We start from the raw sequence: 17,533 nt of genomic DNA on the forward strand, positions 1-17,533 counted from the left end.
TTTTATAATAAATTAAAAAATGTAAAACAAAATAATATGGCCATGAGTTTATTAAATAAAATAAATTTTAAAAAAATGTAAAATAAAATAATGTGTCCATGAGTTTATTTATTAAAGTGTAAATTGTAGTTATTGAATTTTTTATATTAATGTTAATAAATTACAATTGTTTATCACCAATTGTGGTGCTTGAATCATATTGAAGATTGTTCTTAAAATTATAGGTAAGATCATGTTTTCAAATTTCTTTCTTTTGATTTTTATATATTTTTAAATTTTAGATAAGATTGTTCTTTTATTTTCAAATGTTATGTATTGAGGAAAATATATTGGAAAGCATTGATGTTGACACTATCATTTTTACATCACGAAATGCTTGAAGGCAATATTTATTATAAGTATTTGTATGAATAAACATTTCATATTACATATTTCTTAATTTTTTTCTGAAATAAGGGCCAACTTTTTTTAATTTCGCCCTCAATCCGATTCAATCAATATCTTATTTGTTAAATTTGTCATAAAGTTTGCGGCCATAATCTCATAATGAATTTCATGTTAATTGGAACTAATGCTAACTAAAAGTTTGAAACCATATCTATGTATAAGAAGGTGCCACTGCATTTCATTTTGACTTATACAAGTATTAGATTTATATATTAAGATGTTAAATAAGCAAGTATGGACATTTTATCAAAACAGCCGCCAACCCTACATTGTAAATGCCGTTAAAATTTCTTAATTTTCGTTGCCATCAATTCTCTAAATCTTTGTCTATTTGTAGATCAATTTCTCACTCCATTTTTTATAGTGAAGGAAATAGTCACCCATGGTTTGGTATGGTACGGTAGCAGGGATGGATCAAAAAGGTGGTTTGAGTAATCATTCTTCTTAAAAATTAAAATTAATTATATATTTTAGATATTTTTTAATATATTTTTTATGAACAATTTATATTCGTCCTCTAGAATTTGAATTTATAAATTGATCTTCTCCTACAATTTTTGAAATTCGTCCTTAATATAAAACCTTGCTCTCAATCTTTTTTCATCAACCATGGCAAGCTCAAGTACCTCAGTAGCCTATGCAGAAAAAGACTCCGAGACAGGCAGGTTTCTTCCTTCAGCCAGCAAATGGAACTCTTCACAATCTGACATGGATGTTTCCCTTCCTTCTCCCTACTTTAAATCATACGATTTCGAGCTTGTAATCGCCGATAAAACACATTACAAGCGTTTTCTTTATATTTCATTTGCTCTGGCGTTTGTTGTCCTAACACTTGGTCTGCTTCTGCATTTTTTGCCTCAAAAGAACCATCACCATCCACATTCAAACAATCTCACTCTTGTAGTTAACCGAGCTTTAACATTCTTCGATGCAAAAGTGTAAGACTTTGTGATTTTATCCTCTTGAATTTGCCGTTGATTAGCATTCTCTGATGTCAGTTGGAACATTTTTCACCTTCGCTTCTATAGCTGGGAGTTATCCGAGTAATAGTCCGATAAATTTCCGAGCAAGTTCGGGTTTGCAGGATGGGAATTCAAGAAATATCCTTGCTGATCTTGTGGGTGGATTCTATGATTCCGGCAACAACATCAAGTTCACTTTCCCTACAGCTTATACCATCACCGTGTTGAGCTGGTCAGTCATCGAATATCATCAAAAATATGCAGATATCGACAAGCTCGAGCATATAAAAGATGTTATCAAATGGGGCAATGATTACTTGCTCAAGGTCTTTGTTCCTCCAAGTGCAAAATCTAACTCCACGGTGTTGTATTCACAGGCAAGCATTTGCATAAATTATTTGCCTGAAAATACCATCAGTGACAATATTAACGTTTGAGACTGTCCTCTGATGTGTCTTTAGGTCGAAAGTGCAGGTAACGACACGAAAAATCGAATCCCCAACGACGTAAATTGATGGCAAAGGCCAGAAGACATGAGCTACGAGAGGCCTGTCTCGGTTTGTAACGAGACAGCTTCTGATTTAGCAGGAAATCGTTGCAGCACTATTAGCAGCTTCAATAGTATTCAAACAAGACAGTGGATATTAACTAGGATTAGTTAAAACGGAAGATATGATATATGTGGTTTTTGTATTTGGTGCATATAGGGCAGTAAATGAGACGAGACAGATCTCGAGCTACTTGATATCGACTCGATCAAGGCTCGATAAATACTCGGATCGAATGGACTCGACTTGAGTTTGAGCTCGAACTCGACTCGAGTTCTTAACGAGCCGAAACGAGCTACTCGATATTCGACTCGTAAAGTTCGTGAGCAACTCGAAAATATAAAATATTAAGATTTTATTTTTTTAAAATAAATTATTAATAATATTAATATTTATGTATTGATTTTTTTTAAAATACAGTAAGATTTCATGTATTTAAGGTTCATGTTCGAGTTTAAGTTGAGGCTTCAATCGAGTTAAGTTTAAGATTTGTTTTTTATTTCGAGCCTTTTCGAGCTGCTCACGAGCTTCAGTTCAACATTTCGAGTTCAAGTCGAGCTTGAAAATTTTAAGCTCGCGAGTTTTCGAGTGAAAATTTTAAGCTCGCGAGTTTTCGAGTCAAGTCGAGCTTCATTTAAGAGTTTTCGAGTTGAGTCGAGCTCAACAATACTCAAACTCGACTCGGCTCGTTTACACCCCTAGGTGCATACATACATTACAAGGACTTTTAAACTTATTTTCTGGTTTTGCAGGTTTTGTTTACAAGGCTTCGTTTCTTTCGTGATATTGGATTTCCATATGAAAAGGCATTAGGATTAGCCTCCAACATGACTTAACAGCTTATGTGTTCGTATCTTTCACACAAATACTTCAATATTACGCCTGGTATGTTCATACAGAGTCTCATTCCTACAATTAGGCACAAAACATGGATGTATACTTCGTAGAGTCGTTTCATCAAGGTCAGTAAACGAACATAGTCGAATTCGAATATTCTTGAGTTCGACTTCATTTGAAAATTCACTTGAGTTTAAATTGTCTAACTCGATTTGGAATAAAAAAGTGAAGCTCAACTCAACTCAACTCGAAAGCTTAAAATTTTCAAACTTAACTCGAAATCAAAGAAATTGAAACTCAAACTCAAAATATTCTCAAACCTAAGTTGGATTCAAGCTCAAACTTGAATTCAAACATTAACGCCAACTACATGAAAGCCTTACATTGTATTTTTTAAAAAACATGTAAATTTTAATATTATTAATAATTTAATTTTATAAAATAAAAACTAAATATATTATTCTTTTTCGAGTTGCTCATGAGATTTTCAAATCAGGTATTAAATAACTCATTTCAACTTGTTAAGAATTCGAGTTAACACTAATTTAATTAGGCATGTAAATGAATCGAACGAACACGAATGGGGGTTCATGTTCGTTCGTTTAACTTTAACCGAACAAATGAACAAACACAAACATAAACGAACATAAAATTTCTTGTTCGTGTTCGTTCGTTAAGGAATGTAGCTTGTTCCTGTCCGTTCATGTTTGTTCATTTAAATGATAAACAAACACAAATGAACGAATATAAACGAACGGATGTAAACAAACATAAACGAACACAATAAATGAATGTAAACGAACACAAACGTACGAACGTAAATAAATATAATAAATGAACATAAACGAACGTAAGCGAACATAAATAACCAAAATAAACATATAAAATTAATTAAATTTTAAAATATTAATGAGTATCAGATTAAAATTTAATAGGCCTTATTAATTTAAATGGGTCTAGAGATATTAGGCTAAACATAAATGAACGAAAGTAAACGAACATAAATGAACAAAAGTAAACGAACATTAACGAACGAACGTAAATGAACAAACATATTATTGAAAGTTCATGAACGTAAATGAACGAACGAGCCATCTGTTCGTATTCGTTCATTTAATTAAACGAAAAAAATCTTGTTCATGTTTTTGTTCGTTTAATAAATAAACAAACGTAAACGAACTTCCCGTCGAATGATTCATGAAAATTCACTGAAAGTTCTGTTCGTTTACATGCCTAAATTTAATCATCAATTATCTTGTACGATTTAATGGTAGGTGGATTGATCCTCTTAAGGCCTGATAATGGTGGAGCACTCCAGCATGCAGCCACGGCATCTTTCTTGGGTAAATTATACAAGGATTACCTTACACTTATTCACAGATCCGGTTGGAATTACAGCGATGGTCGTTTATTTTTGGAAATGTTACAAAGGCAAGCCTATATTTTTCTATAAGTATGCAATAACTAATCATGCAATAATGCAACAAAAACAGCAGTCTTTATTGTATCATTTATACAGATTAATTACATTCTAGGAGATAATCCGATGAAGATGAGCTACATGATCGGCTTTGTAGATCACTATCCAACACGAGTTCACAGCCGAAGGCATCGATTCCTTGGGATGGTCAATATCACTCCTGTGCCGAAGGTAGCAGATGGCTGAACTCGTAATATCCAAATCCGAATACAATTTTGGGAGCAATGGTTGCTGGACCAGATCGGTTGGATGATTTCTCCAATGAAAGGGGCAAACAGTGGTTCACTGATCCAAGCATAGCAAGCAATGCTGGTTTGGTTGCAGCACTCATTGCACATTATGACTCATTGCCATTATGACCCTCATCCATCTTCAGCTTCTAATAGCCCTAATCTAGGCCAGGACTTGATGAGGATCTTTGAAAAAGTTCATTTCAAGTCTTGAATTCATTAACAATGTAGTTAGCCCTAATCCACTTTTGTTTACCAAAATTTACATGGCATGAATGGGATCAAGGAAAAACCAAACAGCATAATGTTTGAAACTTCTAATATTTGCTACATTTTCAAATTTTAGATGACGGAGAAAAAGAAATAATGAACATGCACATAAAAAGAGACATCACAAGTCCAATCAAAGGCCATTAAAATGTCAACCATAAGAAAAATAGAACGTATACCATCAGATAAGCATTTACATATGCAAATAAACATGGAGAAAAAACCAACTCACTTCACCCCAAATAGAAGCTGCAAGATGAGCCCTAATGCAGATCATATGAGAATTCAAATCATCATCACTGCAAGTTTGCAACTGAAAATTAAAAAAAGACGTGCGTTAGTTCAATATTCGAAAGGCTTAAACATCAATTTTGGCCAAAAGAAAATGGCTAATGGTTAAGGCCATGCAAGATATCTAGCATAAGAGGGGCAAAATCAATCGGGTTAAGAGGGGCAAAATCGTAACACTCTAAATTTGAAGTATTAGAGTGCAGGAGACATTGTTGTCAAGACACTAGAGCTTTTAGTAACATCATCTGTACCACTAACCCTCTCATGTAAACGCGTGTTACCAAAAGGCGGATTCAAGGAATCTCCTGTATTACCAAAAATGCCATGTTTTTCTTTTTTGTTGGAAACTGAATGATTCTTACCATTTTCCCTAGTGTCATTTTGACTAGCATTTGCTTGACTGCTGCTCAAATCTCTTGGTGAGCTACGGAGTTTTAGGAAATCTGTGGTGTGATCATTTTTCTCACACTTTTTCTCGTTGTTCATCTCCTCCACAGCATCATTTGAAATAGAACTTCCTTTGGGCTGAGTCAATTTGCAATCTCTTATAGCTTCGATACGTTCATCCTCATTACTCGGCTTCATATCACCAGAATCAACCAGCTCAAAAAGGTATGTAGGAAGAGAAGCAGGATCCAACTCAAAAGATCCCACAGGTATATCTTTTCTTTCATTACCAGTCATTCTGAATGAGGGAACTCGATGTGAAAATCTATAAAGCTCACATGATAAAATCTGAAATGAGATAACTCCATCACGTTCAGTTTGTCGGAAAATACTGACAAACCCTTCCACTTTACCCAAATGAGCAACCCCAATGCCAACTTCCTCATCAAAATCAGTGAGAACCTCCACAAAATCATACTGGTATGGTGGTTTATGCTTTTCTGGTTCTGAAATCCATTTAACATCCCAATCTTTGAAGAGAGCCCAAATTTCCCCTTTCCGAGGATAAACAAAAAAGCATTTACTGGAAAGTTTAATGGGGTCAATCCGATGGGAGAACATCAGATGATCTACACATGCCTCTGATGAGCCATTGCGGTACTTGCCACAAGAAACAGGCAGATCCAGATAGACCCAGTTCTGCTGTTTTTCCTCATCCGGGTCAGCCTCTAGCCAAGTAATTTGTAGCTTGAAACCAGGATGGTACACCTTCTTCACCTGTGCGTAAAATCTTGGCATGCCATCCAATGTGTCATATATAGCCCAGACTTGATTAACAGCAAAAATGTTCTCCAACCTGTACTTATCGAAATCAGTGAACTCAGGATCAGGGTATTCAAGTTCCCGAGGAGATGGATTCATATCTCTACTTGACTCTAAACCACTATCAAACTGGTGCACTTTATTTTTATCAAGTATAACAGTTTCCTCCTCCTTCCCTTTAGACTCTCCAGTTTTCCTTTTGTTTCTCATGACGTCATCTTCAGGAGGGGCACTTGCTTTCTGTTTGACTTCTTTCTTATATACATCTGCAGCAGTTGTAAAGCCACCGGAATTATCCTTTTTCATTACCTCATCATCCACCTTTCCCTCATTGGCATTGGGTGGTGTCCTTATCTTAGATTTTTTACATGGGCTTGCAAAATCATCATCATCATCTGCCATTTTTTCCTCATAAGAAATGGGTTGTTTTTGCCTTGAAGATCTCCTAGAAGGATTGCCTCCATTCAAGTTTGAATTTGCCCTATTATTATTATTGCAATCTTCCTTACAAACCACATTTTCACCTTTGATTCCACTGCCAGTTTCACAACTTCCATCAGACTCTTCTACTGACTTCCACCCTCTCTTCTGCTTGGCATTTCTTGAAGTTCCTGATTCCTTCGGCTTTGCAGCAGTGGGCTTATGCTTTTCAACACCTTTCTTTCTATCTTTCATGTTTGAACTCTCATCTACTTTCAGATCTGTGAACCCCTCCTTAGACTGGTGCATTTTAACCCCTACTTTCTCTTGTTTCTTAAAACCACCAACCTGAAAGCTTCCTGCCTTTGGAATGGGAGCAGACCCGGCAAATTTATGTGGGACGTGCACATCAGAAGGCTTGCCACTATTGTAATGCGAAGATGAGTTACACGGGACCTGATTGGAGAACTGATTCCAAGAGTATCCCTGAAGACCCAAGTCATGGGCAATGAAGATAGATCCGCATGAAAGACAACGGAACATCCTGTTCACAAAATCTTTGTCGCACTGGAACTTGAAACCACAAACACTGCAGAGGGTCCAAAATTTTAGATGATGTGCTTGCTGATAGACGTTTGAAGCAGTGAAATTTGATGCACAATTCTTGTAGTTGTTAGCAAAACCAGACTGACTATAGACAGAGGATGCCCTATTTGATGGGTGAGAAGTTGGCTTTGGTATAGTTTTCACTGAGGCTCTACACTTCAAATCATATTGTGAACGAGCCATTTGGTCTGAAAGTACTCTGTTTGCTTCCCCAATTAGCTTAAAAGCAGCCTCAGCACCAGGAAATTTATTCTTGTCTGGATGAAGCAATAGTGCAAGCTTTCTAAACTGCTTCTTGATTAAACTCTCATCAGCTAACTGTTCGGTTTGAAGAATCCCATACCAATCCTTTTCTGACCCGTATATGTTGTGTTTTGCAAAATAGTGAACATTACAAACTGCCAACAATTGGGTTATGTTGTCAAGCTCAGGGAACAATTTCTGTGCCCTCAATGCAAACTTCTTTGCAGCATCGAAATCACCATTTTGCATCTTCTGTTCAGCGATTACCTTTGCTCGGATCGCCTCCTCTTTGTTACATTCCATGGCTGATACGACATAAAGACTGAACACTTGGATTTCTGAACCTATCTACCTTTAGACCACTATCATCCAAAATATTCAACCTGCACCAATGCAACCAAACAACTAGTCAAAAATATCCAATAATTCTCAACTAAAGCCTAAATTTGAAACAATTCACACCAGACACCCACCATTCTAGAAACAATCACCAAAACATCAGCTAGTCTCAGTAGTCAATACATTTAAATGAGACGCAAAGACAAGCCTTCAACGCTGAACAATTCCTAGCAGCCAGGCTCGCGTAAAATCCCAATGCTCACACAAGCTAAGAATTTAAAGTGTAGAGCCTGCAACAAAATTCGAAAGATAACTAGTAAAGCCATTGGCCCATTACTAAAAGTTATTAGGATTAGAGCCTCAAGGTAACTAAACATGTCAACCAAAACATATCGGTCAACGTCAAAGAAAAATGCCACAAAATCATAGCAACCAAACAACCATATTAACAAGAAATTAAGTTAAGATTAAGATGGATATAAGAGAGAACCCAGAAAAATATGAACAAAACACCACACACATAACAAGTATATATTCTGCTTAGTAGTTGATACAAGCTAGAAAAAGGATACAAGTGCAGAGCAAAATCAGTCCGACTTTTAACATGCATTCATGTACATTGGCACCAGAAAAACAAATAAAAGAGAACAAAATATCAGCTAGTAGATTTGATTAATTCTTAGCAGTTTAGATAAAATATCAAGCAGATACCATACTTGTCCACTTTCCCGTTTTCTCATGAACCAACCAAAACCCCCAGAAACCATAAAATCCAAATTACGTTCACCCAAAAGAAGATGAAAAAACCCAAAAACAAACGACAACAAAAATCCATCTATGACTTAACCATTGAAAAAACAGCATAGAATATATACTAAACAATTTAACGAAGAAATAATGCAAACCCAGATTGGGGAAAAAGGGTTTAAAAAGACAGTCATACCCACCAAAACCCAAAGTGCAGGAGACTTTGAAAATCATCAAAAGAAGGAAATAAAGATCGGAATCAGATACTAGAACAACCGCAAAGAAACTTACATTGAAAAGGTAGTAATAAATGTGAAGCAATTTCTTAAAGTAATTGGGTAGATAGAACTAGTGGGTGTATAGAGTGAGAGGGAAAAAAATTCAAAATGAACAAGAAAAAGAGGGAAAAAATTTGGGTTAGGAGCGAAAGTTGAGAAGAAAAGAAGAGGCTTGAAATTCTTTTGAGAGACAACTCCCCAAGTGCATTGATCTTGTGTGTTTGCCTTTATTGATTTGTTTCGTTAGTTTGAAATCCAAACCCTAACTTATTGACATTGATCAAGTATTGAGCTTGGGCCTAAGTTTGTTTTTAATTGGATTTGGGTCGTTCGATATGAAAATCGTGTATATATTTATGGTAATGAAAATAAAATACTAAATTGAGATCAATTAATTGATTGAGTGATTAAGGATATTTATATTATCTAATCATGATAGATTTGAATCTCGACATTTGTATTAGAACGTAATACCTCTCTACCTAATAAAAAATATTAAATTACAAAATAACGTTAATTGGCCATCTTATTGCTTGTAGATCCTCGCCTATCGCTGTTAAAGCTACATCATATCATTGCAAAAAAAAAATGTGGAATCCCATAATATATTCAACGTCGCATTTGTCCTATAGTTGCCTTGATGATATATGTGCATGTGCTCAACACGAACCTTCCACTCCCTCGTAAGAAGTTGTTTTGTCCTCCTAAGCAAAGCATTTGTGATCATCATTGCATTGAGGATAGCCTACACCAAATGTCTTTAATTTGTGTTTATATGTTTTAAAGAGTAAAAATTATTGAAACCTCAAAGGAAAAGTAGATAACCAAATTCTTTAAATAATCTATCAATCCGAGGAACTTCGTAAGTTTAGATTAAGTTAGTGTAGTCAAAATGGAGTATTTATTTGTTTTTTGTGTTATGTGAATTCGTTTTATGTAGGCACTATGTGTAAAATACTTAAATTATGATTTCGACTCTTAATTGAGCATTGACTAGCATCTTAAATGATAAGATATGTTATTGTGTGTTTTGCAATGAAATTTTGGATGTTTTGATATATTCTAGCATGCTAGTATATGCGAAATGTGATTTCTTTATGAAAATATATTAATTTTCATATTCAATAAAGAAATTAATTATACAATGATTATAAAATCAAGCAGTTATGGAGGTAATTCCAAGCCTCATGAAATGAGTTACATTCAAACTTTGACATTAATCGTGTTGTGCCCTATTTTCGTCCGGGCACGAAATATTTATTTGGCGGGAAAAGTAATGTGAATAAATGGTTTTTTTTAAATAATTTGGGAGTCGCCATCGGCCTTTTGGATCAGGTAGGTCGAATACCTAAAAATCATCCTTTAAAAGAGTTTTTAACAAAACATCGATTAAAAGATAAACTGATCTGCGTTTTAACCAAAAATTCGTTCTTTTTAATAATAAAAAGGGATTCGTGGTCGGTTACGTTTAGGGAAGGATTAACACCCCTACAACGCCCAAAATTGGTACTTTTTAACTATAAATTGTCTCTATTATTAAAAATTTAAAAATTCAAAATATATTTAATTTATAATCATATTATTTAAAAATTATAATTATGGAAAATATTAATTTATATATTTATAAATAAAATATTTATTTATTTAAAAATATCAGAAAAGGGCTTCTAGGTGCCTTAAGACAGCTATTTTTTTCGATATTAAAAAATATATAATTAAAATAATTAATATATGATTTAAAAAATAAAAATATTTATTTATTTAAAAATATCAGAAAATGGACATCCAGTTGTTTTAAGACTGCCCTTTCTTAATATTGAAAATAATAAATATTAAAACATGATTAAAATAGGTTAAAAATAATTAAATAAGTTTTTAATAAATAAATAAATATTATTTATTAGATAAATATATATATTTATGACTAAATAATAATAATAATAATAGTAATAATAATTAAGAGTAAACATATAAATAATAAAATTAAAACTATATATAAAACTTGTAAAAAAATAAATAAAAATTGAAATTAGTGACTAAATTAGAACTTAATAGAATTAAATACCTAATTTGTGATTAATTATTTAAAATTATAGGGATTAAACATGCTATTCTCCTTATTTATTAATTTGGTGACTAAAATAAAATTATATAAAATTCGAATATCAGATTAAAATAAATTAAAAATATGTACTCGGGATTAAAATATTAATTATTAAAATTAAAGGACTAAATATGATATTTACCCTAAATATATTATTTAATATAAAGGATTAAAATAATTAAAATTAAAGAACCGAATTATAAAGATCTAGAATTGGGTTCAGTGACTAAAATGTAAGGATTACAAATTAGGATGGCTGCGGAAAGGGTTTAACCTTTATGAAATTACACAGATACCCCTCCCCAAAACGGCGTCGTTTGGGAAGGGGTATAAATACCCTAAACGCCTGGCCCGAAGGGCCAAGCTTCCTCATTTCTCTCTTTCTCATTTTCTCTCTAAAACAGAGAGAAGCATTTCTCTGGCTTTTCTCTAGGTTCCCTCACCGGAGGGAATCTGGTCGCCAGTCGGCCGCCACAAGGTCGTTATCTCCGCCGCCGGTCACCGCATCCGGTGGCCGGAAAATTTTATTTTTATACCAGAATGTAGATCGGACCGTCCTAATGACGGTTCCGGTGTTCCTTTCTCTTAAATAGCTCCAAATCGAAGCAAATCTAGGAAAATACCTTCGGTTTTCGAAGGTTTTTGGTTACGCTTGGAGGCCGGTGGTGACTCCGATCGAGGTGATGTCTTCCTCGGTAAGTTTCTCTCACTCTTTTCTTTTGTTTTGTGGTTTGTTTTTTGTTTTCCTTCTTCTTTTTTTCTGTTCTTACTCTCTTCTTTGCTTGCTGTGAGTTGTTGTCTTGATTTTCTCCGTTCTTGCTTACTGTCTGTGGCTGTCCCCTTTTCTCGCAGGTGTAGTGGTGGCTTTATATCCTTAGTGTGGCTCTCGTCGGACCGGTCTGAAGGATGAATAAGCTCGGTGAGTCACCAAAGCTATGCTGGTGACTCACCATAGAGGCGACGTGGACGGTCGGTGTTGTGGCAACAGAGCTTCTGGAGGCTTCTTCGAGGTGGCTTTGGCACTGGTGGAGCGTCGGCAACAGACGTGTGGCCTTCTGGAATCAACGGTGGCGGCTGAGGATTTCTGGAGGCGGCGGATGATAACCTAGGGTTAGGAAACCCTAGGGCTTCCTTTGCGGGAACCATCTGGGCCGTTGGATCAAAGCCAGATCCAACGGCTGTGAGTTGAGGCGGCTGGTTGCTAGGATGATGAAACCCTAGCTGAAAACTCTAAATGTTTTAGGGTTTTCCTCTGGTTTGGGCCAACTGTAAATGGCCTTTGTAAATGGGTTTAGGGTTATGGGCTTATGATGTATTTGGGCTTGTAATAATTATTTAATAATAATATAATATATATAATATAATAATAATATTTAATAATAATAATAATAATTTTAATAATGATTTAAGTAAAATGAAAAATTAGTGTTTACAGTTGCCCCTCTTTGCTCATTCTTGTGTTAACAAGAATAGAGCAAAGACGAAAAAAAACAATAATTTTTCATTTGACTTCTTTTGAGTAAGACTGAAATGTTGAAAGCATCATTCCAGAGGTCTTAAAAACATCATGCACTGAAGGGTTTTGAAAATATCAAAAAGCCCCCGAAGGCTTTTTGGAAACATCATGCACTGCAGGACTTACAGATGACCCTAAGGCTTTGAAAACATCAAAAAGCTCTCGAAGGCTTTTTGGAAACATCATGCACTGCAGGACTTACAGATGACCCTAAGGCTTTAAAACATCAAAAAGCTCCCGAAGGCTTTTTGGAAACATCATGCACTGCAGGACTTACAGATGACCCGAAGGTTTGAAAACATCAAAAAGCTCCCGAAGGCTTTTTGGAAACATCATGCACTGCAGGACTTACAGATGACCCGAAGGCTTTGAAAACATTAAAAAGCTCCCGAAGGTTTTTTGGAAACATCATGCACTGCAGGACTTACAGATGACCCGAAGGTTTGAAAACATCAAAAAGCTCCCGAAGGCTTTTTGGAAACATCATGCACTGAAGGACTTACAGATGTGGGAAATAGTTTACTAAGTAAGAAACTATGAAAATCGTTTTCTTACTTTTCAACAATTTCATTTTTAGAAAAGATTGAATGAGAAACTATGGAAATCGTTTTCTCATTATTTTTCAAAATAACATGTTGATTGGTTAACATGCCCCAATCTCAAGATAAGGCTGTTAGAAATAGTTTACTAAGTAAAAAAACTAAAAAAATCGTTTTCTTACTTTTCAACAATTTCATTTTAGAAAAGATAAAATGAGAAACTATGAAAATCGTTTTCTCATTCTGTTTTTTGAAATAACATGTTGATTGGGTGACATGACCCAATATGAAGATAATGCTCATTTTTGTGGATTGCGTCCATCTCTTCTTCAGATGTTTGTATGATTCATGTATTTGTGGTTTTGAATACCTTCTTTGTGTAAGGTATTTTTTACCATGAATCTTCTTGTTCTTCTGAAGATCTGTAAAACTTTATGTTTGAATGCACTCAGATGTATCAATGTAATGCATCGTCTATTGTGTAAATGATATTCTTATGAATGCATGAATGTTGATGCAATCTTCATTTGACTTCAAAGTGGTGAACTTGGTCTTCCTTCAATTCATCATTTATTGCCAGGGTTACCTCTGGATATCAGTGTAGAAACTTATAATATCAAGCTTGCATTTCTGTAGAATCATCTGATCAACTTGTATCTTTGCGTCTTCTTAACTTCATTTAAGTCTCAGAAGAAATGTTTCATTTATGGAACTCTTGCCGTAGTCAGAACTATGACTTTGATGTCCCATTTTGTCTTTGGTAACACCGGCTTTCTTTGTCTGGACTTGTGTAGAAATCCAATAAAGCTTTCATCTTTGAAAAAGGAATCTATCATCTTTAAAAAGAGAATCTATCATCTTTGAAAAGAGAATCTATCATCTTTGAAGAATGAATCTATCATCTTTGAAGAGTGTAGATGTAGATATGCCTGACTCAGCAGGGATGAATTAAGAGAGTAGAGTCTGTTCTGATTTGACTCTTGAAACATATCACAAGGAGGATTTATCCTAATTCCTTTTATGTCTCCACATCTAATCCAATCTCGAATACGGCAAATTGGACCATATCATATCGAGATGATTAACAACAACTTGTTGTTCAACCTTAGTTGGCTCCACTAGTTTCTTGTTGTCAAAATTTTCAGCTCTCCTTATGCGGAAAGAAATCTTCGTCATATCTCACTTCAAAGATTGGTGTTGAAGAAGACAAACTTCATCTTGGATCAATAAAGGAAAACCATATGATAACAACATTGGTTTAGCATTTGACAACACATTCATCATTTCCTGTGGTTTCTACTTAGATGTAAAACTTTTGACAACACCTTCATCATTTCCTGTGGCTTCTGCTCAGATTTCTCAATCATTGAAGCTCTTTGCCTAGTGTTCAAATTTTTGTATGATGTCACAAGATCACTTGAGAACAAAACTCAGTGGGGATACAAGTGAGATGTTGGTATGACCAAAAAGCTGAATAAATTCGCCAAATGTGTTAGTGTCGAATTGAATAGGAGACATTAATTGATTTCGATATCGTCTCGGGAAAGGGCAATTGTAATACTGATCACATTTTCTTCTGTAATGAGCATGGTAGAAAATAGAAACACTTCAACTATAGGATATATGCATAGAAAGATATCCGTAGAATTCTTGTTGCTGGGGATGAAACGCACACGATAAACCAAATAGATGAAAACTCGATTCAGTCTAGCTGGCAATGATAACCCCATTAACATCGGGGAAGAGCAATATACATGAGCTTCTCTCTTCAATGTCATCAAGTCAACAAAACTGATGTGAAAAACAGCTTCGTAACCTCAACAGTATGGTGGAAATTAACTGACAGGAATCTCAAAGAAATATTTTCAATTATCACCGACACACAAAAGGCCAAATTCAGAGTTCGAAATCTCGAGGAACTAATCCTTGGATCGAATAGTTTACAAGGGAACCATCTTTATTCATGCAACCATGATGTAGCTTATCAAAGAAAATACTGTCATGTGACACATGGTTAAGAAGATTGGGTATTTGAAAACATACTTGCTGAGTAGATATTTGTTCAACAACAATACCATAATGCAACTGCCTGATGAACGAAGCAATTATGTGTAGTCAGATTGACTGTTATTGTTTCACCATTTTCATTCTTCATATTTTTCTGTCTCATTAGAAATATCTTCTCAAGTCAATGATTTTTAACACATGATGATGTGGGCCTTCAGCATGCCCCAGCATTTGCTAATACAAATATTCAAAAATGCATCAACAATCCTAATTCTGATTGAAATGGGCCCTCAAGATGTCCCTCTAGATCTGTCTGAATTGGGCTTTCGAGATGTCTCAATATTCTGCTTCTGATTCACTCTCAATGTATGTTTGACTAGAATATCATGATCCCCACGAGGTCCAGTTTTGACAATGCAATGTGGTGGATACTTGTGGCTTTATTCGTGCTCCAAATTTGTTTATCTTGAATACTCTCATTCTGGTGTCACTAAACAGCAGTGTTGTCAGGTAACTAGAAGAATTCTCTTCATGTTGTCACAAACTTACTCAATCATTCTGACAGAAACATCTAAGATATGTGTCTTCTGAATGAGGTGACCATTTTCTGTATCTGGAGGGATTTAATCAGACAGAGTAGTAAGAATAGCTTGGTAATCTGTTCCAGACTGACACAGTGGCTTATCATCTTTCAGTGAAAGCCATCTCTGAAATATACTTTCCTGTGGGAGAGAAACCAATTTATGTGAACAGTAATCTGATGTAATAGCAAGATTACATGTACAGTGGTACATGCTTTTGAAAAATCTGCACCCATGCAACATGTTGATTCTGATAACAACTCATCTGATTATGAAGCGATCTTTCAGGATGATTTCACAGATACTGATAGTTCTTTCTGATACCGAGAAAATCCTGAATTCTGATTCTGATGAGGAGAATAAATTGTTATTCTTGACAAAAATGTGATTCTAAGAGGCTGAGGCTTCATTAACTATGGAGAGATGTAGTCCAGATTCATCAATTACAGAGTTGACAGATTCTGAATTCATCAATTGTAGAGTTGACAGATTTTATATGTGCTTCTCAAATGGCTAAGGCTGCTGACGCACTTCTTTCAGGAGAAGATAGGAAGCCATTATGCAATGACCCCAATTACAAGAAAAGGTAAAACTTGGGCTATGATTTTTGAAAAGGAAGAAGCAGAGGAAGCTTGAAAAGAAGCTTCTTAATAAAGACGATCATGCAGTTCATCTTTCAATTCCAATGATTGGTTCTGGGGTTCCTACCGAATCAGATCAGATAACTCAAAGAACACTTCCAGAAGATGCTATTGGGTCTCCTTATTTCTACTATGAGCAAATTCATCTTTCAAATCCAATGATTGGTTTGGGGTTCATACCAAATCAGATCAGATAACTCAAATAACACTTCCAGAAGATGCTATTGGGTCTCCTTATTTCTACTATGAGAACGTGGCACTTGCTCCAGTTGGTTTGGACTGAAATATCACAGTACTTATTCTATGTAGAGCCAGAATTTGTAGATTCGAAGCATTTTCATACCGCTATACTGAAAAGGGGCTATATTCATAATCTGCCAATTGAGAACAGATTTACTTTTATCATGTTTTCTCCACGCACTAGACATGATATTTTTTCATTGACAAAGAAATGATGGCCTTCCTGGGATTCAAGAACAAAGTTGAACTGTTTACAAACATGTACAGGAAGTGCCAAATTGACAGAAAAGATCTGTAAGACTCTTGAAGCTTATGACGATGAGCCACCTTCGAGTGTCTAGAAGTATGTTCTTGATGAGTGCTGAAAATGGAATCTGGTATGGGTTGGAAGGAATAAAGTTACTCCACTTGAACCTGATGAGGTGGAAATGCTTCTAGGTTTCCCTAAAAACTATACATGAGGAGCTGCTAGAGACAAGTTCTCCGATGATATCCATGTCCTGTCTTTTTTTTTTCTGGGATCAGTGATGCAGAGGCCGTCTTCTACTGTCTTGGCATATCTTTGAAAATAGATGTGCAAGAACTGAATGATGATCGATTGGAGCAATTGATGAGTAGATTTGTCGAATTTGACCTTGTTGTCAGTGGCATCCAGTGTAACAACCTTACTGGAAGAAATAAACATCATCATAATGAGCTAGAAGATTTTTGTTGGTGCATTTTCTTGCAATAACTGCTACAATGACTGTCTCTTCTGTTGTTTCAATATATCCCACTTTTTTCGAATCATGGAACAATTTAGTTAACAGTAAAATTGGTCATCTTCAACTTTTGGAATCCTGTAACCAATGTTACCCTATATAAAAGGCCTATAAGGGTAGATTATGTTCCAATGTCTTATTCTGTGCCATAAGTCCTCAAATTCAAATTTAAAAATCTTCTGAAGGACATAATGGATATCATCTTGACAAAGAAAATGATCGGCATAGAAGAAGTAG

At 35.1% G+C, this 17,533-nt stretch overlaps 1 protein-coding gene and 1 pseudogene across 1 annotated transcript; one reads left to right on the forward strand and one right to left on the reverse strand.

Moving 5' to 3' along the window:
• The first annotated feature begins 1,056 nt into the window (after window positions 1-1,056).
• Window positions 1,057-4,633, forward strand: LOC120130188 (annotated as a pseudogene).
• On the reverse strand, window positions 4,361-9,125 carry LOC120130222. The gene is made up of 4 exons (XM_039147506.1): window positions 8,921-9,125; window positions 8,017-8,172; window positions 5,428-7,926; window positions 4,361-5,087 (listed from the first exon to the last, which is right to left on the reverse strand). Exons 3-4 carry the CDS (start codon window positions 7,844-7,846, stop codon window positions 5,071-5,073), a joined length of 2,436 nt encoding a protein of 811 aa, XP_039003437.1. The 5' UTR covers window positions 7,847-7,926; window positions 8,017-8,172; window positions 8,921-9,125; the 3' UTR covers window positions 4,361-5,070.
• Window positions 9,126-17,533: the final 8,408 nt, after the last annotated feature.

Source organism: Hibiscus syriacus, unplaced genomic scaffold (assembly GCF_006381635.1).
Source record: "Hibiscus syriacus cultivar Baekdansim isolate YM2019G1 unplaced genomic scaffold, ASM638163v2 tig00110528_pilon, whole genome shotgun sequence".
Taxonomy (NCBI): domain Eukaryota; kingdom Viridiplantae; phylum Streptophyta; class Magnoliopsida; order Malvales; family Malvaceae; genus Hibiscus; species Hibiscus syriacus.